The 27,109-nt window shown below is 43.8% G+C and overlaps 1 protein-coding gene across 1 annotated transcript in view; it reads left to right on the top strand.

The window, feature by feature from the left end:
• The first annotated feature begins 5,224 nt into the window (after positions 1 to 5,224).
• Positions 5,225 to 27,109, top strand: part of HTR2A (5-hydroxytryptamine receptor 2A) — a 30,387-nt gene continuing 8,502 nt past the window's right edge. Inside the window, exons 1-2 of the mRNA XM_074153561.1 lie at positions 5,225 to 5,639; positions 10,633 to 10,833. Of these exons, the coding sequence (XP_074009662.1) occupies positions 5,225 to 5,639; positions 10,633 to 10,833 (616 nt within the window). The remainder of the gene's footprint in view (positions 5,640 to 10,632; positions 10,834 to 27,109) is intronic.

Raw genomic sequence — 27,109 nt, 5'->3', positions numbered from 1 at the left:
ACCATTTTTATGCTAAGATTTCACTTCATTTACATAGACTGGGATGGACTGCAACTGTGTCTGGTTTCAGCGCAGACATGCTGCCTGGGATTGCAGGTCACAGTGTGTGACCCTCTGCTGCTATCGGAGTGCAAGCTTGTTTCTTTAAAAATGGGACTCAGTTTTCCAGGGTTACTCACCTCTAGGAGAAGCACCAGTCAAAGTTGCCTTTAGACATGACAAAACATGTAGGAGTTGTACCTCACTGCTCTTTGAAGGAAGAACACACGCTCAGGTCTTCAAGGAGACAAGAGCACCTGTGGAAGCCCTGGTACATTCCTTTCACCAGGTGCAGCCCAGGGAGGTCGGATACTTTTTTGTTGCTTGATCCCTGTAATGATGCTGTATGGAAGGGAAGCCACTTTCAGGTTCTTGGGGAGAGAAGGGAAGGCTGGTTGTTGCAGTTAAAAAACCATTCAGAGATTAAATAATACAACATACTGTGCTAGAAGACATCATAAGATCATAGATTTGTTTCTGACGTTCCAGGCTACACAGTTTCTGACTCATGCACATTTCATGTGCAAACCTAAAAATGACATCTCATCTACCTGTGTTTTAGTTTCACATAAGTAAAATAGTTTTTTGGAGGGACACAGTAGTGCTCAGAAGGCACTCGGACCTTGTGGTGATATGCCTACAGCTACACCAAAGGAAATGGTGCAGTTCCTATCTGAAGACCTGTACCTGCAAAGGTCTTAGACAAGGCAACATTCAGCCTGTTTGCGCTTACTTTTATGTTCCTGATGTCCAGAGTAGAGCTGCAGTCTTAAATGAGTCATTGGAGCAGAGGAAGGGTGAAGTATCTGAGTGAGAGTAACACCATTATAGAGAAGGGGAGATGAAGCTACTCTGTAAGGAACAGGAAGATCCTTTAGGTATTTTCTTCAGAATTCACATGGCTTTTACACACAGCCTAGTTCTTAGCATATTCTTTCAGGAAAGTAGAAGACCAGGTCCTAAACCTGGCATCCCATCCTCGGAGTGGGAGAAAAGTGCACAGCTCTACCTCATGAAACTGAGCTTTGCTGACAACACCAGCCTGTGACCCACAGTTTGGGTATTTACCTGCAAAAAAGGACCTCCCACCCACGACAGTTACATTAAAGAGTCGTTAGAGTCCAGAGAGAGCCATCTACCAGCTACCCCCAGGGTGTTCAGCTTCTTGGGCTGGAAGATAAGAATGGAGAACAGAACAACTCCGCTGTAATCCAGGAGGAAGTAGTTAATGATTTGCTTATGCACCTGGACACGCATATGTCTATGGGGCTGGATGGCATTCACCCAAAGGTTCTCAGGGAGCTGGCAGGAGAGCTCACCAAGCCTCTCTCCATTATTTATCAACAATCCTGGTCAACAGGAGAGGTGCCAGATGACTGGAGGGTGGCCAATGTGACGCCCATCTACAAGAAGGGCCGGAAGGAGGATCCCGGAAACTACAGGCCTGTCAGCCTGACCTCGGTACCGGGAAAGATCATGGAGAGGATCATCCTGAGTGAGCTCTCAAGGCAAGTGCAGGGCAGCCAAGGGATCAGGGCCAGCCAGCATGGGTTTATGAAAGGGAGGTCCTGCCTGACCAACTTGATCTCTTTCTATGACCATGTGACCCGCTTTCTTGATGAGGGGAAGGCTGTGGATGTTGTCTACCTGGACTTTGGTAAGGCCTTCGACACAGTCCCTCACAGCATTCTCCTGGAGAAACTGGAGAATCATGGCATAGACAAGTGTACCCTCCGCTGGATAAAAAACTGGCTGGATGGCCGTGCCCAGCGAGTTGTGATTAATGGAGCAAAATCTGGTTGGCGGCCGGTCATCAGTGGTGTCCCTCAGGGCTCAGTTTTGGGGCCAGTCTTGTTCAATATCTTCACTGATGATCTAGACAAGGGGATTGAATGCACCCTCAGTAAGTTTGTGGATGACACCAAGCTAGGTGGGAGTGTTGATCTGCTTGAGGGTCGGAAGGCTCTACAGAGGGATCTGGACAGGTTGGATCAATGGGCCAAGGCCAGTGGGATGAGGTTTAATAAGGCCAAGTGCCAGGTCCTGCATTTCAGTCACAACAACCCCAGGCAACACTACAGGCTTGGGGAAGAGTGGCTGGAAAGCTGCCCAGCAGAAAAGGACCTGGGGGTGTTGGTGGACAGCCGGCTTAACGTGAGCCAGCAGTGTGCCCAGGTGGCCAAGAAGGCCAATAGCATCCTGGCCTGTATCAGGAATAGCATGGCCAGCAGGAGCAGGGAAGTCATCGTGCCTCTGTACTCGGCCCTGGTGAGGCCTCAGCTCGAGTACTGTGTTCAGTTTTGGGCCCCTCACTACAGGAAAGACATTGAGCTGCTGGAGCGTGTCCAGAGGAGAGCCACCAAGCTGGTGAGGGGTCTGGAGAACAAGTCATATGAGGAGAGGCTGAGGGAACTGGGCATGTTTAGTTTGGAGAAGAGGAAGCTGAGGGGGGACCTCATTGCCCTCTACAACTACCTGAAAGGAAACTGTAGAGAGGCAGGGGTTGGCCTCTTCTCCCAAGGGAATAACGACAGGACCAGAGGAAATGGTATGAAGCTGTGGCAAGGGAGGTTTAGATTAGATATTAGGAAGAATTACTTTACTGAGAGAGTGGTCAAGCACTGGAACAGCCTGCCCAGGGAGGTGGTGGAGTCACCATCCCTGGAGGTATTTAAGAAATGTGTAGACATGGCTCTTCAGGGCATGCTCTAGTGCCCGGGATTGTTGGTTTGTGGTGGGGTGTTGTGTGTGAGGTTGTGGGTGTGGGGTTTAGTTGGTGTGTGCTTTTTTTTGTTTGTTTTGTTTTGGTTTTTTTTTTTTTTGTTTGCTTGTTTGTTTGTTTTTGTGTGTTGTGTTTTTTTTTTTTTTATGTGGTTGGACTCGATGATCTCAAAGGTCCCTTCCAACCACTAAGATTCTGTGATTCTGTGATTCTGTGATCTAAGAAAATAACAGGACACCTGGGTTCCTGACAAAGCATTATATCTAGCCCTAGCCAAGGGGTCTTTTTTTTCTTGCCCTGTTTTGCACAGCAGCCATGTTCAACAGAAGCGGAGACCAAGCTCTGCAGCAGGTCTGCATTCTCATGGCGAGGGCATCTTCATGCAGACGGCTACCAAACAATCTGGAGCATAGATGCCAAATTCACTTGGTGAACATAGTAACCCACTCAGATATTGTGTTAAAGGAGGGAGGGAAAGGGTCTCTTCTGGCTCCTGGATGGGACTGCCAGGGCTGAAACATGTCTTGCTAAACTCAGCCTTTTTTAACCAGCTTGTGTTGCCTGATAGTCTTCTGGCCTCACCCATGCGATTGGGAAATGTAAGTGCTGGGATGGCTCATTTCTGACTCCTAAGTGGGCATCAGTAGGAGCTGCTGCCTGGCTGCTCCGTCCTGCCGTGACGGCTGTTGGTCTGGGCTCAGCTGGGAGAAAAAACAGCCCCAAAGGAACGTCATTGCGAAAGGCTTTCTGTAACAGTGACTCATAGGTTCAGACGGGCTTCGGTGGGTGCTCTGAGACTCACTTTGATAAGGTTTTACTGCCTTGTGTGGGACACTTCCTTGGGACAGGCTGCTGGGGTTAATTGTTACACCCACCTCCTGACAAATAAGCGTGACACCAGAGTGACTCCAGTTTTTTTATAAATTATCTGTTGCCAATTTGATTAACATGTCACCACAGACCCGGAGTTACAACTGAAGAGGACTGAATATTACTCCTTCCTTTTAAGGCTTGCATAATTTCCCCTCTACATGGAAAAAACCTTTGCACTTACATTTTTCACTAGTATCTACCATTGCGAGCCTTAGGTTTTGTCTCTTTTAAGCCTGCATCCTGTAAAACACTGTAATTGCATGCAGCTGTGTTTGCGAGCCATCCTCTGCAAATGGAAAGCGTGCGCTGAAAAAGCACCCAAGCAGAGGACCTGCGAAATACACACTGCAAAAGCTGCCAGTTTACCAAAAAGACCCTCTTCGGTCTGCCCTCCTCTGCTGTTGCTACCTTGCAGTTTATGACATCCAGATAGTGGGAGGTCTGACAAACCGAACAAGGCAGCAAGCAAGAAATTCCATTCCTGTTGAAATCAGTAATTCCTCCGTGCAGGCTGCTTTTCTGTGTGTGTGTGTGCGTGCGTGTGAGAGTGCTCTTTCTTTTCTGTCACTTCGAGGAGGGCTCTGGTATTATTATTATTTTAAATATAGCTTGCCCTGGGGCGGGGAAATGCACAAGGAAAGAGTCGGCAAGCAGCCTATCTCTCAGAAGAAAAGAGCAAGCCTCGCAGCACAGGAACTGGCTTCACTCAAGTGTGCAGTTTAGAAGTCAAAAAACTATTCCAAAACCCACCATTTTGGAGGAGGCTGAAGAAAAGGGACGCAAAACTGGCTAAACACAGTGAAGAATATGGTAAATCAGGGTACAAAGTGCACCTAATGGCAGTTTGAGAGCGGGCTCTGAAGTACAATGTAAGTCTTCCTTAAACTGTATTTTTTTTACCATAGTATCTAGTTGTTTAATTTCCATTCTGAAGCCAGGCTGGGCCAAAAGGTACAATTAGCTATAAAAATAAGCATGGAGCAGAATGTGTAATCTCTGATATGAGGCTGAAAATGTTACTGAAATGCAACAGAAGTCAGAGACTATCAGCCATATTATGGAAGAAGAACTATAAATAAGACCATATCTAATTATTTCAAGAGAAAGATGCTGGATGGAATCTTTAATCAACTTTCTTAATAGAGAAGCGAGAGCTCTGCTGTTTTGTATGGCAAGCTATTTTAATACTGCTGTGTTTAAAATTGTGTGATCACAGTTACCAATAGCAATAAGATGTAGCTCCAGAGGGGAGTCCTAGTGGTTGCAAAAGTTTTTTATTTCTCCAACATTTTTGCTGTCTCAAGCCTCAAGTCCACATTCTCTATCCTACAGCTTGGTTTTGCTTTTCAGCTGGATTTTCAATGTGTGCCAACACTGGATTTCCTATGGAACTGAAAAGAAAACATTTCAGCTTTTGGAGTAATTCTGGTATATTTTTCTACATTACGCTAGTGGCAAAAATACAGTCGACACAAGATTGCGCTCCCTCAACTTCTGGCATGGACAGCTGAGGAATATAAAGCCTGATGGTGACAAAGGGTGATAATTTCCTATTTTTCACTATTTATCTCACCGTTTTGGGACTTAGCAATGGATATTCTTTGTGATGAGGAGAGCTCTGTGAACCCAACTACAAACTCCTTAATGCAAATAAATCATGAAAGAAGACTCTACAGAAATGTTTATGGAGCCGGAGAGATTAATATATCACATCTCTTTAACTTGACCGTGGACTCTGAAAACCTAACCAACCTTTCGTGTGAAAGTAGCATGAATCCACCGTGCTACTCTTCCCTGATTCAGCTTTCACAGAAAAACTGGCCAGCTTTGCTGACAGTAATAGTGATTGTTTTAACCATTGCTGGAAATATTCTTGTCATCATGGCTGTGTCACTGGAGAAAAAACTACAGAATGCCACTAACTATTTTCTAATGTCACTTGCAATAGCTGATATGCTGCTGGGTTTCCTTGTCATGCCTGTGTCAATGTTAACCATACTGTACGGTGAGTATTAGCTGTGTAACCTACTGCATGTATCGGGAGGCTTTAAACATTGCATGCACATGTTGTTATTATTATTTCATTCTCTTAGCACAAAAAATTGTAATCACTCCATACGAGCTGAAATATATGTAATTGGTTAATGGATATAAGAATAGCTGAAGTACTTTAATCTTTTCCTACTTTATGTTTCTAGTTACAGGCATTTTAAACACAGTCCAGAACATTAGTTTATTACTGAGTTGCTGGATGAGTTGTCTCAAAGTGTATATGAAGATGCTTTGTTCTCTCTATTCTTTCAGTTTTTTCCCCTAGCTTACAATTTTCAATATTCCTAATGAGAATGTAGGGTCCTGCCAGTTACTTTGCTCTGCAAATATGCACAGAAACAGTAATGACTACCTTTAGATTCAAAGTAGGCAACCCCTTCAATTTTTTAAATGAAGAAATACAAATGTAAATAATTTTCTTAACACCAATACCCTGCTTAGGCATCTACTTACCAGCAAATGCTGGAATAAATATTGTGAGAGTTAAAAAATGCATAGGAATTAATCCTGCCCAATTTTTAGTAACATTTACAAATGCAAATCTATGATTTCTTAAAAGAAGTTACTTAAGAATTAAATGAATAATGACTCACAGTTCATACCCTTGTAGGCGATTAATAGCAGATCTTTCTTCTCATTTCCACCAAAATCACTTGCAGCACAGCTCACATAGAAAAAAGCAGTAGCCTATGTGTTCAGTACCAATATTGTCAGGCTGTTATAACCCCTAAACTTCGAGAAATGAGTTTTCCAGTGCTACAACTGAATTGCTACAGTTCAAGGAGAAGCCAGACAACGTCAAGAGGAAAGTGAGGTTGTTTACAAAGATTTCTACTGCTTCACTATTTTGGGACTAAAGGTCCAAGCATGAGCCTGTGACTTCGGAGAGATTTAATCCAGAAAACTGGAAACACATTTCCCAGTGTCAGTATTTCTGTACAGATTGCCTTCAGCAGCATTTGCGAACTGTATGGGGCATCAGTGACGGTGTAACACTGTGATTTATTGTATTAGTGGCGCAATTACCTTTGGTGGAGAGACAGCGCAAAGCAGAGCCGCGGGAGCAGGAACCGTCCGACGCCTGAGATTAGCAAAACCCTTTTAAATCCTGTGTGATTCCCTGAGACGTGCAACAGGGACTCCTGCTGGCCGGGCTCCGCTGCCGAGGAAAGAGGTGCCCGACCACTCGGAAGTGATTTGGAGGTCGGAACGTGGGATTTCCTGCAGGCAGCGAAGCTGAAACCCTCATTGCTGGGAAAAGGCTGCATCGCTCTCCTTCGCGATCGCTGGCGTGGAGGAGCAGCAGGGCACCAGAAGCCACTGGGGAGGGACTATGCAGGCTGTGTCTCCTCTTTCCCTGCTTTTTGCCTTGCAAGGTCAAAAAGGAGGGTAACTTGGGGTGAAAAATCATCTGGAAGAGCTGTCTTGGCACGGTGCACTGTCAACCTCCATGACAACCAGTGATGATGCAGAGGGAAACCTCTCCTTATGCAAGAGCATTTGCTTGGCCTCAGCCACCCAGAGAAAGGTCAGGACCCAGCCAGCATCAGCCACGTCACCTATGTTGACAGTCCTGAGCCCAAACCAGGGGCCTTTGCATCCACCTCACTCTGCCAAGATACCTCCAAAGCTGTGGAATACGGGTGTTCCCCCACCCAGTCTGCAGTCCCTTGAAGGGGCAAATTTTGACTGTTTTGTTCAAAAGAGAGATTATTTCCTTCTCAAGAGCTTTATAGCTAGCATGGGCAATTCCTGTTTGAGTGCTCTGGTCACTTGTCTGCCCAGCTTGCATCCTTTGGGCCAGGCAGGCTTCTCCATCCATCCAACAGCATGAACCTCTGCTGGAAAAAGACACCCACCAAGGTGGATGTGTCCACAGAGCAGAAAATTCACGGAGTTGAACAATAGCACTAGTTCCCACCCAAACACGCATCAGGTGCCAGATTCCTGTTGCTCCTGCCTCAGAGACTTGCCCCAGGCCAGCATGGAGAAGTTGTCAGGATTATTGCCAGATTCTATGTAACTCCCTGATGCACTGGAAGGACCAGGTATTTCAGAGGACCTCTGACCAGTCAAGTGCTGACCTTAGACATGGCCTCAGCTGATGTGCCTCTGACAAAGTAGGATGGTGCACAGGGTCTCCTCAGCAACTGCTTGTGCCTGTGGACTCTCCTCTCCTCTCCTCTCCTCTCCTCTCCTCTCCTCTCCTCTCCTCTCCTCTCCTCTCCTCTCCTCTCCTCTCCTCTCCTCTCCTCTCCTCTCCTCTCCTCTCCTCTCCTCTCCTCTCCTCTCCTCTCCTCTCCTCTCCTCTCCTCTCCTCTCCTCTCCTTACAGCATTTCCTTAGCCTTTCCCCGTATCTCCTGTTACCAACAAGCAGCAGCCCAGCCATCCTGGCCAGCTTCATGTGTTTGCTTCCTCACCTCAAAGACCTCGTGAGAAAGCATTTCTCGTCTCCTGGATACTACTAACTGGCTACCTCAGGAAGAAAATCTTATCTCACCTACCTGCCCTCCCTCTCAGCCTCTCAACCTGAAAATGCACAGATGCGCAAGCATCACTTGCCTGTCCCTTGGGTGGGAATCCCTGATATGAGCTCCCGGACCTCATGAGCTCTCATGGACCACATGAAATCCTGGACCTTGTAGGTCTTTCCCTGCCTACCCAGTCTTTAAATTGCAGTGATGTTTTGTTTTGTTTTATTTTGTTTTGTTTTGTTTTGTTTTATTTCCCCTTGGATATGGGGAGGGGTGAATTGGACAGTGATCCGAGCACAGCGCAAGGCAAAGCTACCCTTTGCCATCTGCCACATAAAATGTCCCAAGGCCTGCCTGGAGGATGTTATCTACACCCCTCCTAACTCTTATTGCATCTACAGTTGGCTCCTCTCATGTACTTTCCTTTTTCTTGACCCTGTAGTCTCCAAGGTAGCTTATCTGATGGATAAACTTTAAACCCATCTGGGTTTAAAGCAAGGACAAGAGGTCAGAAGGATATGACAAATGTGTTCCCAAAGGCCACTAACGCAAGAGAACAGATGCATGTTGTCAAGTGTAAAAATACTTTATCACTTTTCCTTGTCTAAACTGTCCCGGCCTGACAGGGAGATGCTGCTGGGAAGACATGCCCCTGAAAGCCAACCCACACGTAACACACTCCAGAGACTGGATTCCCCATTGGAAAACCAGAAAACAAGATAAAACATATCCATTAATGCTGCATGACTTGTCAGGGTCAGCTCATATTACAGCAGTGCAAGAGCATCAAGAAACAGGTCTCCCCGATGCTTACCGAGACTTACTGAGTTTAATTAGGCACAGACCTAGCTCCTCTGCCCCCCCCCCTCTTCCTGCTGTTGCAAATCCAGCTGTACTGTACCTCCAAAGGAGACAGGCAGCCCCCGAAATGCTACTGTGTTCTCACAATACTGGCTTTGGCATTGCCCTATGCCGTACTGTCATGGGCAGCTCAGGTAATATGCTCTAAATTAAGTCTCCACAAGATAAAGGCATGGCTAACTGCAAAACTTGCTCCAAGGAGAGTTATTAGTGGTTCCCCGCAGGACCAGAAGGGCCTTTGAATGGAGGTCCTGCAGGGCTCTGCTTAACCTCAGTCTGCTCAGTACTGCTCCTAACAACTTGGACCATGTATGGAGTGTGAGCTTACAAAGCTTTCCAAAAGCATCAAGCTGGGAGGGGTTACAGGCACTCAGAGGGACAGGATCAGAATCACCAACAATCATCTGGATCCCTGGAGAGAAAGTCTGAAATGAACAAATATAACATTCAGTGAGGATAAATGCAAGGATATTCACTTAGGAAAAAGACAGGAAACCAACTACTGCTGGGGAAATTTCTCCAGACTTAAGGAATGCTGAATGAGATCTGGCTCTCAAAATGGATCATAATCTAAGCATGTGTCACTAGAATGATATTTTTATAGAAAAGGCACTCATCATTCCAGGTTGTGTAAGGACATTCCCTGCCAGACCCATGAAGCAATCTTGTATTTCGTTTAGCAGTCAGGAGGCCTTTGCAAGAGTACTGAGTCTTGTTTTGGTCACTGAATGATAAGCGACATGTGGATAAATTAAATAGATTCCAGGGCAGAGAAACAAGAAACACAAAAGTTTTAAAAGCATTATCTGTAAGCAAAAGATAAAGGAATTGGCTTTGCTTAGTCTGGAAGAGAAAAAGAAAAAACTAGACAAGACACGATAGCCATCTTCGAATAGCTTCCAGAAAGGGCAGCAATCAATTATTCTTCATGGCTAGTGGAAAGAACAAGGAAAAAGGGAAGGTTTAATTTGCAGCAAATAAGATGTAGGTTGGACATTGGTAAACACTAATGCATTTGCTTTGGATTGCACTCTCTGGAGGAGCCCATCAATATTCATTGATACAGGGAATAACCTTATTCAAGTTAGTGGTAGGTGGCTAAAGACAGGTGAGCTAAATATCACAGGTATGCAACAAAATACATTTCTTTCTTCAGCTGCCACTTAACCTAAAGTTTTCATTTCAGAATTTAGGCAGCTTTGCGTATCAGCAGGTGTTAATAATGCAGTAATTATGTGAATAAAAAGTCCTAAAAGAAAATTGAGAACTTGCAGGTTTACAATGACAAAATTGCTTCTCTTTCTATAGATTTGCTGCCAGAAATGGTTAATTATAACATCAAACATTAGCATTATGCAAATAGAATTAAAAAGAAAAACAAATGCTGCTTGTAGCCTGGGAAAGAAGCAGAATTAATCCCAAAAGCGACAGAGTTAGAAGGTCGCAAACAAATAAAATAGGTTTCTTAAAACAGTGTCAGGCAGCTTCTATTGAAGGCATCACTTACTACCAGCTTCTACTGGAAGGATACATGCACTGAGACATATGTGTCACAACAAAGGATATGAGTATGTCACCTTGTTAGCTGATACCAACTTTCTCTTGTGCAGGATACGCATGGCCTCTGCCTACAAAGCTCTGTGCTATTTGGATCTACTTGGATGTGCTTTTCTCCACTGCCTCCATCATGCACCTCTGTGCCATCTCACTGGATCGCTACATTGCCATTCGAAACCCTATCCATCACAGCCGGTTTAACTCAAGAACTAAGGCTTTTGCAAAAATAATTGCTGTTTGGACCATATCAGTTGGTAAGTGAGGCAATATTTCAGCATGTAATTGCAGATTTCTAGCCTTTGAGAGGATTTGACATATATACTGCAGTCTAAAACTGTATTCTCTGCCTGCAATATTTTGCTTGCCACAGTCTAAGAAGTGCTGTAATGTAGTAATTATGCAATGGAAATCAACAATGACAAGGGGAAATGGAGGAGAACTGAGCTCCACTGTCACTGAAAGAATATATATCAGTGATGGGACTGCTGAATTCAAGTTTGTTTTAAAGATATGTTTATTTCCCATATTGATTACCCATCATTGCCATAACATTTGAAAAGAAAAAATTATCTCAACTGAAAAAAAGATGTCCCTGTTTCGTGGACGTCAGTTGTTCCCAAGTTCTTATTAGGGTAATTTGCTTACAGATATTTCTTACGTACAGATCTTTTCTGCTTTTCGTGGTGCACAGGGTAGAGTTTTTATGCATCCTATTTATGAGGCATAGGATATTCTGTGTACACCATAAATGAGAGAAGTTTCTCCACAGGACAGTCCAGAGTTGCAGCCTAAAATAGGTGCCCTGAATGACTCCCTAAATCAATCTCTCTTTGCACTGGCAAAACCCAAAGGATTGAAACTAGGCATGGGAGCGTTGCTCTTCTGTTCTGCTGGTGGCTGAACTCTCGGTCCAGAGCAGTGTCACGGCGCGGGACTTGGAAGGAGTTTGGTGTCTGATACTGCCAGGAATTTTCTCTCACACCTGGGGCAGTGGTTCTCAAATGCGTTGAAAGCACAGGTCCCTTTCAGCTCATCCGGTTTTGCAGATACCCACCCGCCCCCCACCCCGAGCATTGGCAGCTCACTTACTCAGTTCTCTCTCTTGCCCTGGAAGAGATGAGTGTTGCCAGCAATCAAAGGCAATTAGCCGCTTCCCTGGCTAACACAAATTATTGCAAGCGGTAACTGTAATTTGTTACCGTTCTTCCGAGGGGAAGGAAAAGAGATGATGCCTAACACTGCCGCCCACCTGCCACTCTGAATCATCTCCCAGGTCCCTTTTGATCCTGGCCCAGAGTCTGAGAAAAAGTAGTCTAGGATATTTATGGCTTAAAATAGCTGTATCTTCTGCTGCACAGCAAGAAATAGTAGGAGCCCTCTTTCAACAGGAGGACAGTTCTCCATCCTCCAAGATGTGGTGAGGTTCAATAGTTTCACGTGTGGTTCTGGGGTGCATTCAGCTGGTTAGCCGTAGATGTCTAGCACAGGCCAGGTGAACTCCACCCTAAAAATACCTAGCTCTCAACTATAAAGGAAGCCTAGAGCAACTCAGATGTAGAGGCCTTAATTTAGATTAGATTAATCGTACCTTGTATCTCTACAGTCACTTTTTTTATTAATCCAGTAGAAAACATATTACTTACTCTGTCCAGTTTTTCCAGTCTTGGACACTGGATTGCAAGGAATTTCAGTGCATTCTCCACATAACATAAAAAAGTCAAACATTCCTTAAATTTGTACATTCTGTGTATGTCTGCATTTGTGTGTGGTGCTTGTGCTTAGCGTGCGTGAAATTACTGTCCTTTTCAAACACAAATTAATTCATGGAATAATCAGAATGTTCATTCCAGGGGCAAACCAGTGGTCCACGCTGCTCAGCATCTTTCCTCAGACAGAGGCTCGCTGCCAGGGTATCTGAATTAGCTCACTATTAAAATGAATCCAGTTATTATTTAAGCCCCATTAGTTAGAACATGGTTTATGTCCTGTAGCAGGAGGGCTTAGTTCTTTGATACTGAATTTCTAAAGTTGGGACTATTCTTTGGAGTAACTGATAACAACTTACCCATTGTAAAAACACCTTTTCTGCTCTCTAGAGAATTTTCTTCTAACGGTGATCAGATGAGCCACAGATGTTATTTGTTATTACTACGGCAAGTGATAACAACATGGTCCCTATTTATATAACTCTCAAAAATACGACTCCTTATTTTATTGGTAAGCACTCAAGTGTGGCATAGAGTGAAGAAGACAGTCTCACTTTGCTGCAGCTGGATAAGGACACATGTAAGGGAACAGTGGATGTCAGGAAAACAGGTGGGCTGGTAGGGTAAACTCCATCTCATTCAGACACCACCTGTCGTCAAAACAGTGAGTAGCTTAAAACGATATAAATGAATGCAGGCAAGCACGCTGAGGCATGCAGGAAAGAAGTGGTGCTGAGCTAGTTTGCTAGTCCCGTGGAAGCAAGAGGCATGGGGAGACAAGCTAAAGGAAGATGGGTCGGTTCTTAGCCTGGCGATGGAGTCATGAATGAACTCTGGCAAATGTCGTGTGCTTCAGAGGACAAACAGGGAAGCAAACACACAGCAAGCTACAAAGAAGCTGCTGAGTTAGTCACTGCCAGGCTGGACTGAGAGTGCACCATCAGATATTGCTATACTATACAGAATAAAGAAAAATGCCAGTGTTATATGGAACCTTGATAGATCTCGCATCAGCCCTGCAACCTGCTATCAGTTGGTCGTTGTCCTCCTGAACTGCCATGATCCAACTCAGAATAGATAGGAAATGGTTTCTGAAGAACAAGGTGTTTTCTACACCATTTACTAATAGAAATGGTTCCTGAACAAAGAGGGGCTTTATGTATCATTTACCAGTCTTCAGGCTCTCAGTGCTACTTAGAGTGGCAGGGCTATAAATTATTTAACTCTTTGTATTTTCACATAGCTATAGCTGGCATGGGCAGAGCTGGTGCCAGGCACGACACTAGGCTCCCCGCAGCACATGGTGCGGCTCTCATCTCACTGACAAATTCAGAAGGGGGAGTTTCTTAAGGTTTTGTCCCCCAGCCTCCAGTTAAATATCCTTTGGCTTCCCCTTGCTCCTGCAGTTTGGAGCTGAGCTGGTGCCCTATGAATTTTCATGATATATGAGATGGAGGGTGAAAAGCAAGAGAAAGAAACAAAAGATGTCACGTTCCCCTGCGTAGAGGCTCATTTTTCCTGGGGAAGAGGGGAGAACCTGCGGATCAGAGATCTTCAGTAACTCCCCTACTGTCAAAATCCTTAGTCTTGCATAGCTCTTGCATAGCTCCCTTCAATGGTTGCTATAACAGGCTGAGTCCTGATCTGTCTAGGCTCTGTTTGTGTGGCAGCATCCCATGCCCAGGTTATCTCTGTACCTTTCTTTGAATCTTTTCTAGTGCTTCTACATCCTCTTTGAGACAGAGGTGGCCAGACCAAAATATTCATGATGTGGACAGACTATGAATTCATGTGCTGTGGTAATGTTTTCTGCCTTGTTCTCAGTTCCTTTATCTAAGTTCAGTTCCTTTAATAAGTCCTGCCTTTCTTTTAGTCTTTAGGACCATCCCTGCACACTGAGCTCAGTGACTCCAAAATCATGGAATCAGGGAATGGTTTGGGTTGGAAGGGACCTTCAAAGATCATCTAGTCCAACCCTCCTGCCACGGGCGGGGATGCATTCCAGTAGATCAGGTTGATCAAAGCCCCATCCAACCTGACCTTGAACACTTCCAGTGATGGGGCACCCACAATTTCCCTGGGCAACCTGTTCCAGCCACCCTCATTTGTAAAAAAGTCATCCTCCTTATGTCCAACCTACATCTACTCTCTTTCCATTGAAAACCATTGCCCCTTGTCCTATCATTATAGGACTTGATAAAAAGTCTCCCGCCATATTTCTTACAAGCCCCCTTTATGCATTGAAAGGGCACAATAAGGTCTCCCTGGAGCCTTCTCTACTCCAGGCTGAACAACCCCAACTCTCTCAGCCTGCTCTCATAGGAGAAGTGTTCCAGTCCTCTGACTATTTTCATGGTGCTCCTCTCTTTCCTGAGTAATGACAAAGAGTTTTGCATATCTAGATAGGGGTCCTCTCCCCACCACCCTCGACTAGTGTACAACTCTGCTTCTTAGCACTGAATTCTGTCTGCTACTTTGCTGTCCGTTAGCTGAGATTTATGAGTACCTTCTGCAATTCTCTACAGCTAAGAGCTGTGTGTCCCCGACACACTTGCCAGTGTCCATGCAGACAGGTCACAGATGGGCTGAAAACCACTGATGAACACAGAGGGCTGTTGGATGATGCCTTCTACCATCGTCACTGTGGAAACAAACCATTTAATCTCTACCCCTTGTTTTCTGTCTTTCAACCCATTCTTCTTCTACAAGAGCAGCTTTCTACTTCTGCCATTAGAGTTTAATTTCTCTAACAGCCTTTGACAAAACAGCATTGTCAGAGTTTTCTGGAAATCCAGGAACATTATATCCGCTGGATCACCCTTATCCACATGCTCACTGACTCCTGCAAATACTTCTAGCTGATTTGTGGGGCATGCAGTTCTCCTAGTGCTTTCCAATCAACCCACGACCCTTTCATTATGACTTCTAATTTACCTAAGTAATAACACTTTCATTCACTAGAATTGTAATTTTCCTCTTATTCTCTAAATTCACACATTTATTCTGTGAATTTGATCCAAAGACCAGGCAATCAGTAGTCTTCCTTCCATTGGCTTCAGTAATACCATAAGTACTTAAAAAACAGCATAAAAAAAAGGACAGATAATTTTATTTACTTGACTTCTGAAATCTTGGCTTTCTTAGAGAAAAGAAAAAATTGTACTAACATTAGTTTTTGCATTTAGTGGAAGAAGAGCATTTAGCCAGCAGCCTTTCTTTCACTAGACCATGTAATGCCACAGGCAATTGGTTTAAAATGGATTCTAATTACTGTAACAGATTCTAATCGTGTCTTTAATTCTTAAATCATCCAGTACCCAGAGTGGCTAGATAATTAGATTATTTTTAGCTGTTGAAGGCAAAAGCCCATTAAACCCTGAAAATTATTCCATTTGTTTTAAAGCACAGAGGTCATTACTGAGAACAGGTGTAAAAAGCCCAAGCATTTCCCTTCCTAGAAAAATTAGAGTTGAATTTTGAATAGTGTTTAACTGGAATCCGTAGAATTTTAAATAGAGCCTATGCTGAAAAATACGGGTAAAGCACCTTTGAGTTCTATGTGGGCCTAAGAAACGTATTGCTCTGCAAGAGGCGATCATTATCTCCTTTAAAAATCCTGGAAAGGGACACATAAAAGAATTACAGTCATGAATGTTAAGCCTTATATATATCATTCCTCAGTCCTTATTTCTCTCTATTCCTCTGTTAATGGTCTAAGTAATGTGAAGTTTGATGAAGCCCAAATCCTCTTAGCTGAGTTTTCTCTTATCATTTCTCACTCAGCCTACACATCTGTTCACTGCCTTCAGGCAGTTTCTGCTCTCTCCAGTCACTAACAGCTTAGATTTATTCAGTACTTGTCATGCAGAAAAAAAGTCCAAAGTGGAGCTGAACGAAGCTAGTGAAATATCTCCCATCGCATAACTCTCTTAAATTTTTGCCATTGCTTTTGAGGCTTCAAAAATACAGAAATACTGTAGCATGTGAAGCAATGTTCTCCAAAGTGCAAGGTGCAAAAAGTTACCTCCAGGTGTATGAAACAAGCCCAGTGCAGCTGAGCCCTCTGATAATTGGGCAGTGTGAAGCTGTATGCTGAAGTAAAGGCTTCCACCTCCTTCCCAGGCAGCCTGCGATTTCCGTGCGTGACTTCTTGCTGTCCTACAGAGTACGAAGGGCCAGGGAAGCGGCTGGGATTGGGAAAGTACAACTACCAGTGTCTCCCGATTGTGGTTTGTTGACAGCTTTGGCCTCCTTCAGATTACCCCTCCTTCTGCCAAGGACAGCTTTCATTTGAAAGTCCCTCTACTGTTTTCAAAAGGCACAAATAGCCAAGGGGCTGCAGGTTGGGAATCCCTGTTCCAGATCCACCGCATCCTTCATTTCTTCCAGATGACATAATTTGCCAGTTCATTCAAATCTAATTTAGGGATGGCTTGGCACAGGAAAAGACTACTTGTTATAACATGGAATATACTGCCAAAATACATAAAATTGAAAATAATTACACACAGCACTGTACTCTGGCAATATAGAGTCAAAGTTGAGCACCTAAATTTGGAAGTGCTGGAGCTAAACTTGAAATATCTGCTACACTGCTCTCTTTACCATGTAGTTATTCATGTCATTCCCATTTCTCCTTTTGAAAACTTGGCTTTGCATTCTTAGCAGCATTTATAATAATTTCCTTAGTTAACATTTCTTTTTTTTTTTAATCATGCTCATGAAATCATCTCCCAGAGAGTGAACATATTGTTTGGTCTCCCAGCTGGAGGATCTCAAGGGCAAACATTGTAGGTTTTGTGTTTGGATAATGCCCTGGGACCTTTTCCATTTGTGGATGTAGATGCCACCATAAAAATAAAATGCCATAAAGATGTTGTCAAAAATTGTGACACAACTTATAGAGAAATTTGCATAAACTATAATGAAGGGCTATGGTACAAAGCTTCATAAAAAAACTATTAAGAGCTTCATCATCATCTCAAAGAAAGAAGATCTTCATTGCATTATTTCATAGAGACACAATCTGTGAGGCTTAGTAGTCAGTAACAATTATGCCAGTAGAAAGTTCACTGCCATACTAATGACTCCATCAGCAGTGACAACTAATGAGTATATGTGCACTTCGTGCATAGGTTTTCTGAGGGAAGTCAACACTCAGTGCTGTGATGCACATTTCTGAGTAGCCTAGCATGTGTATTCTGGTTATGAGACATTAGTTAAGCTGGTTCTGAGAAAGAGACATAAATATCATATTTACTTTCCTCATTGATGTAAATTATTCCCGTATTTCTCATGTAACAGAATCCTTTGCTTGATTTGTTCTTCCCAGAAGAGTGAACGCATCTCATCCACCAGCTGACCACACAAATCTCCCTCTCATAACTGTGAAGGTTATAAAAGCTTGCATTTTGAACTTGCATATGGTTTTTTTTTCATTATCTGACAAGGAGGTGTTACTAACCTTATACTTTTCTTTTTGAAAATAATGCTCAAAGGAATGGTAATGATTGAACTGCTTTCTAATGCTCCAAATTTGAAAACACAGAGATAAAGAAACAACATAAAAATCCATAGCGCCACATTTTCAAACCAGACACATTGAACAACCTAGGATACATCTGGATAGGGAAGAACACATTATAGCAGTACATATGTATTGTCAAATGAAGAATAATTATTATGTATACATTTACCATTTTATTTGTGTAATTACCTGATTATCAGGAGGAGATGAAGGTTTGTGCCTATGAAAAAAGCACACACCCATTTTGTGAGCCCCTCTTTGCAAGAAACATTCTGCTTTATGAGTGAAAAAAGGAATGAGAACAGGTCATAACATTAATGTGAGGCTTTTTTTTCTGCTTTGGTTTTATTCTTAAGGGCAAATTTTAATAGTAGAGCTATGTGGAAAAAACCTGGTTAGTCAAGGTACTGATGACAGAATTTGTTCATTGTCCTTTTTTTTTTTCTTTAAACCTCTCTTTGCTTTGAAGACTGTAAGGACCGTGTTCTTCTCCCTTGAAGCTACCGGCAAAAAAGCATTAAGTTCAATTGGACCAGGCTGGTCCTATTATCAGGTTTCTTTGAAGGAATAAGTAACTGTTCGTGGTTGGCAATATGACCTATAATCAGCCAGTCTCTCTTTGTAGGGTATGTCAGGGTAAATGGAATGCTTTAAGAAAAAAGGCAGTAACAGTACACTGACTATTATAAGGTATTCCTCCTACTCTGAAAAGCGGTATTTTTTAGCCAGTCGTGTACCCAGCACAGCGTGGGATATATACAGGAATCCAGAATGGATTCCCCATCCAGAGGGGAAAGGATGAGCCTGGGTCCTACCACAGGATACCTTTTTCTGCACAAAATGTTGTGTGAGGTGTTGCAAAATGCAGAAAGGACATGTTCACAGGCCTGCTCTGATCTTTTTCCAGTAGGTCTCTACAACAGCACATGCTCAAAAGGGAATCCTATACTCACCAAGAAATTACTTAAGCATCTCTAATCAGAGGAACCAGGATTTCTGCATAGCAGAAGCCCTGTGCAATATAAATGAGCAGAAAAGAAGTGCACAAGGAATCACTTTGGCATTTATAAACTCTGTCATCTGTACAACATAATTGCATTTAATCGCCTTCTAAATTAAAAATAGTGTTTTTAAAGTAGCAATGTATTGCATAAAAGAAAATGTCAAGAACAAAGAAATTTTCCTTTATTTTAAAATTATACAGAGCAATTTCACAGCTGCCTTTATGTATTTTAAAGAATTAGATTTTATTTAATCCCGATTTTGCATTTTATAATGTTAAGAAAGATAGACGTACCACAGAATTCTGCTTTAAAATCAAAGCTTTACGTTTTCCCCAATTAGCAGGAACATTGCAAACTACCGCACACTCAGGCTGCAATTAACTTTCCCCATGCATTTCCTGGCCCGTGCCATTGGCATCAATTCTAAGCAGAAGCCCAGTTAATAAAAGTCAGGGGTTTTGTCAGAGCTGAGACAACATATTCCTAATTACCTACAACAAATTTAGAAATACCTTTTCAGCTGATTTTTTCTATGATGTCCTCCAGAGTCATTGATGGAAAACAGCCTGTCAAACTCCTATGACACCCTGAAAGCAGGCTGAGGCACCGCTATAAAGGCTCTCTTTTCTGGCTGATCAAAATCGGAGCTGTGTATTTCACAGTATTCAACCCTGCATTTAAGTTGCAAGTAAATCACACCCACTGGGAAGACTTTTTTTCTTTTTGGCAGAACATAACCCTCATTATGATTTTGTATGTGATCTGAGTTTTGAAATGTCAAAGTGACCGCTCTTGCTAGGATCGTAGGCTGAGCTGAACTGTGAGCATCCCGAGATAAATGCTGTGTGGTTTTAGGTCTCAGGTGCACTGAGTGAGCAGCAGAATCTTCTCCTTACTAGTGTAAAAGTGCCCAAAAGTTTTAGGCTGAGTGTTCCCAGGGTAAAACCAGCCCTGCCTTGCATACTGATGCAGGACATCAGTATGTCCTGGGGGGCCCTCCGGCATTCAGAGGAGCCATTTCTTGTTGCAAGGGAAGTTCATATATTTATTTTTCATTTTCAAGGTGGTTTGTGACATTTAGCAGAAAGATAAACACAGGGATTATGCTGTAACACCGACATAGACACAACTGTAGATGGGAAATACAGGCAGATATGATCTATCGCTTTCTCATCTCTTCTTCAACCCTGCCATCTTCTAAATGTGACCAGGGCACCAACTGATTTAATAAAAGAGCAGTTCCATTTGGGTGAAGGACATTATCTCCTGGGTAGGCAGTGAAGCATAAACGACAGGATGCTGAATTACGATGTTCAGACCAGTGCAAGTCTCTAAGCTGCTTCTCATCCTGTTTTTCTTTCCAAATTATCCATCACATCAGGACATCTACCCCAATAACTGTCCAGCCATTGGTGCAGTCTCCTTGTATAACTAGTAAGAAGCTGACCATTTGCTTCATCAGCAGCCTCTGCAAGCAACCACAAAAGGAGGCAGTGAGAGACAAAACAAGTATCTGGATTAAAGTGGGACATGGTCTGAGGTCTAGAAAACCCAGAATAATTACAGTTTTGGTTGCCTCTGCCCCTCAGACTCAGCGCAAAATTGTGGCTAAATAATAATAATAATTAAACAACTTATCTGATGGTTACGTTCAGTCTCCCTTTAAACTGCACAGTGAGGTCAAACAGCACTGCCAGAGAAATCTCAGACTGATACCAATAGAAATCTCTATTCAGTGGAGGATTAAGGCAGAGTTAAGTAAATTATCAGCATTCAACAAATCATACCAAGTAATAATTAAAAGCCCAGAAGTGAAAAACTGAGATAGTCACTTAGACTGCTCCAGGAGCCATCACATTAGTTGCTTATGATAGTGGAATATCTAAGATCTTTCCATCATTTCTAGTTTACTGCTATATAATTTTTTTTTAAGCATTACTGTGTACGTAGCATGTACAGCGTATAGTAAGTTATCCCTGAGGAGCATTCAGGAGATTCATAGCTAAAAAGGCAGACTGATAATGTGTGATCTGGGAAGACCCTGTCACAAACATATGGTATTTCTTTATTTCTCAAAGCACAATTATCCCCAAATCTATTCTCCTAAGGGCCTGAACAGTGAACATTGCAAAGCCATCTGACATGGAATACGAAAAGGTGCTGTGCTGAACAGGAGGGATATCACAAGTCCAGAGCTGATCCCACTTAGAGGCTCTTTTCCTTTTCAAATTAGTGCATTTACCTAAGACAGTGATAACTGTAAATTTGTAACTTCTTCTTGAGTAGAAATTAAACCATTGCTACAGGGAACTTAAAAACACCAATGCAATTTAAAGAACATAACTGAGTACACAGAGAGGAAGAGGGGTGTTTGACCTGCTCTGCTGCATTTTGCTGAGCCACAGAAGCAGCAGGTTTGTCCATCCAGGAGCCTTAAATAAGAATGAGTGGCACCTTGTCCCTCTGCGCAGAGCCAGGCTGGAGACCTGTGGCACCTCTTGCCATTTTTCAAACTAAATATTCAGCTCGTTATCATAAGGTCAGTCACTTCTAATTACTTCTAATCGCCATGGACTAAGTGGCTACACAGCCGTCATCGGCTTACATCCCCTGGAGGAGAGCATTAAGCCCAGCTCCCTCCCGACTCCCAGCTGACGGCAGGATTGTAGCCGCCATCTGGCTGCCTTGGATTTGGGCTCTGCTCAGCCAGCATCCCCCAGGCGAGCTGCTTCGTCGGCCTCCTGTCCACGCTTAGCCAGACAACCCCTTACTCTCTACTCTTCCCAGACTCCAGGATAGCAATAAATCTCAATCTCACCGCAGATCAGACTGCAAATAAATTGGTATTGTAAAGAACAATGCAATTAAATTACAGGGTGGGAGGTCTTAAAAACCTTTTATGGTAACTTTAGAAACCTGCCCCCACCCCTAGCTTTTTGCAGCTGCAGTTTGATTTCCTCTAGGCACTGCACATGCGGCACAGCGTCCTCTCTCCCTCCTGGCAGGCCTTCCTTGGTGGGAGGCAGGGATTGAAATGCGGGCAGATGCGCAGAGCAAGCTGGAGTCCATGTAGAAAGGCTGGCACATGGGGCTATGGCCCCTGTCAACCTCACTTGAGACACAACGCCACCGTCCCATCTGGGAGTGCTGGGATAAAGACGAGGGTGATGTGCAGGCAGAGGAGTCCTTCCAGGAGACTTCACCAGATCCATAAGAAAATATAAATGCTACTGACAAACTCCAGGGCTACAAAACTGGCAGAAATCTCCACTGCTACCCTATACCCTTTCTGCCCTACGCACTTGAGGGCTGGCAGAACATCTCCTTTGAGCTAACAGATACAGCAGCAGTGACACATTGCCAGGCTGCAGGCTAAAGGTTCCCCAGAACTTGTTGGCCTTCAGGGGATTGCCAATGTTTGTAATGACCTACACATGCTGTTATCAAAACAAGGCTGATGTAAGTAGTGATGACTTCAGATCATGAAAACACAGATTGTAACAGGCCTGTAACCAGTGGTGTCCCCCAGGGGTCAATACTTGGCCCAGTCCTGTTCAACATATTCATCAATGACCTGGACGAGGGGACAGAGTGTATCCTCAGCAAGTTCGCTGATGATACCAAACTGGGAGGGCTGGCCGACACTCCAGAGGGCTGTGCCGCCATCCAGTGTGACCTGAACAGGCTGGAGAGCTGGGCAGAGAAGAACCTAATGAGGTTCAACAAGGGCAAATGTAGGGTCCTGCACCTGGGGAGGAAGAACCCCAGGCACCAATATAGGTTAGGGGTGGATCTTCTGGAAAGCACTACTGAGGAGAAGGATCTGGGAGTCCTGGTGGATAGCAAACTTTCCATGAGCCAGCAATGTGCCCTTGTTGCCAAGAGGACCAATGGGATCCTGGGCTGCATAGGGAAGAGTATGGCCAGTAGGTCAAGGGAGGTCATTCTCCCCCTCTACTCTGCACTGGTGAGGCCACAACTGGAATATTGTGTCCAGTTCTGGGCTCCCCAGTTCAAGAGAGACAGGGAACTACTGGAGAGAGTCCAATGTAGGGCAACTAAGATGATTAAGGGATTGGAGCGTCTCCCTTATGAGGAAAGGCTCAAAGAGCTGGGGCTCTGTAGCCTGGAGAAGAGAAGGCTGAGGGGAGACCTTATCAATGTTTACAAGTACCTAAAAGGTGGTTGAAGGATGGTGGAGCTGGACTCTTTTCAGTGGTTTCTGGTGACAGGACGAGGGGCAACAGGCACAAGCTGGAACATAGGAAGTTCCATTCAAATATGAGGAAAAACTTCTTTCCGGTGAGGGTGACAGAGCCCTGGAACAGGCTGCCCAGGGAGGTCGTGGGGACCCCTACTCTGGAGATTTTTCAAGACCCGCCTTGATGCAGTCCTGAGTAATGTGCTCTAGGCAATCCTGCTTTGGCAGGGGAGTTGGACTAGATGATCTCTAGAGGTCCCTTCCAACTCTGACAATTCCGTGATTCCGTGATTTAGAAAAGCTGGCAATCTAAGTTGAGCAGGTATGTGGTTATCTGCAGGTGGGTGTGTGTCCATGTGAAATTAGTGCTTATTTTCAGCCCTGTCTCTTTTAATGTGACGCATTGTGGTATCCATGTGCCTACAAGCAGGTTGTAGAGTACCCATGCCTTTACACCCCTTGTCATATTTCATACTCTCAGATTTTAAAATGCACCTGAGGTTGCAGGCAGGTCTCCCTGACCTTCCCTTCCTTGGGCACTTCTGCATGAGAACGTAGCAGGAATAGCTGGCCTGAGGGAGGGCTAATGAGAAAGAGAAGCCTCTGGCCAGACACAAATCTAACCTAGCCCAGCTCCCAGCAGAAGAAAGTTATGACATCCATACAGATGGCTGGTACGGAGTGGGGTTTGCCCTTCTCTGAGTGCTCCTTCAACATTGCCAGTCTGACACTAGTGTCCAGGTGCTCTCAGCATCATCTGGGAACCACGGGAATGAGCAGGGCAAAAGCAGAACAATTTCATCTTGGACGTGACATGGCAATGTGGTGCCAAGACACTGCTGAATTACTCTCATAAACATTTCTTTGTCCCGTTTCTAAGGATGGGCTAAGTTTTCACATGGGGAACACAGGGATGGTGCTTTCTCAGGTGGACGAGTTTGCTCTACATGGCATAATGGCATGCTCCTTACTGGAGATCAGGTTGAGTGGGTTCCTCTGGATCAGTACAGGATTTTTATGCTCTCTCTATTATTGTCTTTTAACCTCCTGGACATCCTGGAGCTAAACAGCTCCGTCCAGTCTGCTGCTGCAAAAGAAATGAGATGCCTTCTTGCCTCCCTCTTCTTCTCTGTAGATGCATTTATAATGACTTGCATTTGCACAGTAATCTACACAAGGCAAAGAGATTTACTTTTTATCTAAAAGTTGACACACTTACTGAGTCTAGGGCTGTGGTCTTTTGACATCTTTCCCCAGGCTTAACATCACTAAAATATTCAGAATCAGACCATGAGGTCTAACCAAGCACACTAAAAGGGAGATTCATCAAATCCATGGGAGATCTGTAGAAGAATCTGGCATGTGGTACACATTATTTTGCTCTTTAGCCATACTGGGCCAAAATTTATTTACTTGGCAGTTTGGTATTTCTTGCTTATTTAGGAAAGTTCTTTGCCTCAGTAGATAGAAATGCTAGAGTAAACAAGCAGATGGAATGCAAGTATGTGCCATGTAAAAGAAAATTTCTGTATAAATTGATAAAGTCTTTCAATTTTCTGAGGTTTTCACTGATCAAGAATATACTCTTTCTATTTGCTGGTCCTAGAGGTGAAGGTTCTACCTGTGGGTGTCCCATATAGGAAGTCACCGGTGTGCTAACTCCAAGCAGAACGGCTTTTACTGTACAAAGACAGAAGCTTCAGATAAAATGAGGCAACACACAGTCAAGGGCCAAGGAGGTCATTACCTGTGAATAACTACAAGCACATCAGGAAACAACTAAAAAATTTTAATATTCAAATGAGATACCAAGACTAGCTTTGGGAAGTGTGACTGCCTCCCTCCTTATGAAAGACCAAACAAGCAGCACAGCTTTATCCAGCAATTTCTTACCCTGTGGAAGCCTCCCCTCTGCCCACTGCAGTCAGCAGATGGTGAAGGCAAACTTGTGCTGGTACTTAACTAAGAGGATTTGGTTGCAATAGCAACACTCTCTATTTCAGTTTCTTCAGTTGAATCTACCAGGGTCTCTTCCCTATTGCTCTTTGCTGCATATATGAATGGCATAATCTGAAATCCCCAGTCCCTAAATCCTTTTTCAAAATAAATTTCTTCAGGACATTTATAAATCTTTCTTTTTTTTTTTTATTTCTAGATATTTGATAAGTGTAGACTTCTATACGCCTCTGCTAGTCCCTTTAGTGACTGGGTAATCATATTACACAGAGGGATAACAACTTTGGTTGATTTGAGATAGCTGTGAGAAGCCAACAAGCACCTTGGCACAAGCCTCTGCCCAAACCAAAGAGAGTGTCGCTAGCTGAAAAGTAAAGACTGTATTGGTGGAGAGGCTTCACTGGAAATTGTTATACAAAAGGTGATGTCTTCCTCAAATACTGAGAGAGATTGAAAAGCCAATCAGGAAATAAGAAGGACCAGACACGAAGGACACAGAACTGCTGCAAACAAGTCCTGCAGCACAGCTAAGAAAGGGGATTTGAGGTGTGTATGGGCAGGAATAGCATTTAAAGCCGAGAGCAAAGAAACTGCTTCCTGCTGTTGGAGTCTTGCTGCCTTTAGGAAATAGGGCTGCATGTACATTTTGTAAGTGAACAGGATTATACCAAAGCAGTAAGCGACTCCATCAGCAATTTCTCATCTCATACCTCAACCCACTCTGGAGCCCTGGGTTTCTAATCACTTGGGTCAAAAAAGGGGCACCTGTCCTTCATTTCTTGCTCTGTCCTCCCTAATTTCCTGCTCCTCTAATTCTGTTTCTTTTTAATTTATTATCACAGTCCTACAAATTAATTTGGAAAGACACATCTCTGTTCTTTTAAGAAATAGGCTTCAGGACTGAGGACATAAATGAGAAACATATCAGGAAGACACTGAGACTTTTCTGATTTTGTTTTTCTAAAATGAAATAGATGATTTACAGCATTATATTATTATAAATGATCATTTACAATACTTTTCTCACATAAAAAGAACTGAATATACCTCCTACTAGGCTAAGAAATGTGTTTTCTTAGAGATTTTCTGAGCTTCCAAGAACAAAGCCATTTCAAAATTTATAGAATAATCCAAGTATTACCTGGCACCCTCTACGTGAAGCTAAATATAAGGTAGTTTTCCTTTCAGTTGTATTAAATAAAATATGTGTGACCACATAAAGTGTTCCAAGGGAAAGCTACAGAAAACCAGCTCTGTGTGTGCTCTCAAATGAAAAACTAGATTTGCCTATAGACAACAATATGGAAAATGCCTGGACCTGCTCTGACTCCAGTCCTGTGAGTATGGCCTCTTGGGATACAGAAGGGAGACGATGCTCCACCAGTGCTGTGACCCACTTAGCTCTTGAAGAACAGGATCTGAAAGCAAATATTATGTGGGGATTTGTGAGAGAAAGCTCCTCACCTACCCCTGCCCCCCACCAGCCCATGTACCTGCCACTAGGGAAGAGGTCCCTGCTTGTCTCACATGAGAGGAGAAATTCTAGCTTGGGACTCTGGGGACGCTGCCATGCTGACTAGGAAAGGCAGAAGCTTTTTAACATTCTTTTTGACATTAACACCATTTTCCACAGCATTCGCCTGGAGAAACTGGCTACTTATGGCTTAGACAGGCATACTCTTCACTGGGTAGAAAACTGGCTGAATGGCTTGGCCCAAAGACTTGTGGTGAATGGCGTTAAATCCTGTTGGCAGCCAGTCATAAGCGATGTTCCCCAGGGCTCAGTTTTGGGGCCGATTTTGTTCAATATCTTTATCAACCGTCAGGATTGAGTGCATCCTCAGTAAATTCGCAGGTGACACCAAGTTGGGTGGGAGTGTTGATCTGCTTGAGGGTAGGAGGGCCCTATAGATGGATCTGGACAGGCTGGATCAATGGGCTGAGGCCAGTGGTATGAGGTTCAACAAGGCCAAGTGCCAGGTCCTGCACTTGGGTCACAGCAACCCCATGCAGCGCTACAGGCTTGGGGCAGAGTGGCTGGAGAGCTGCCTGGTGGAAAAGGACCTGGGAGTGTTGGTTGATGATCAGCTGAATATGAGCCAGCAGTGTGCCCAGGTGGCCAAGAAGGCCAATAGC

This window comes from Numenius arquata, chromosome 1 (assembly GCF_964106895.1).
Source record: "Numenius arquata chromosome 1, bNumArq3.hap1.1, whole genome shotgun sequence".
NCBI lineage: Eukaryota > Metazoa > Chordata > Aves > Charadriiformes > Scolopacidae > Numenius > Numenius arquata.
The sequence above is the reverse complement of the archived record's forward strand: the minus strand, read 5'-3'. Positions and strand labels throughout refer to the sequence as shown.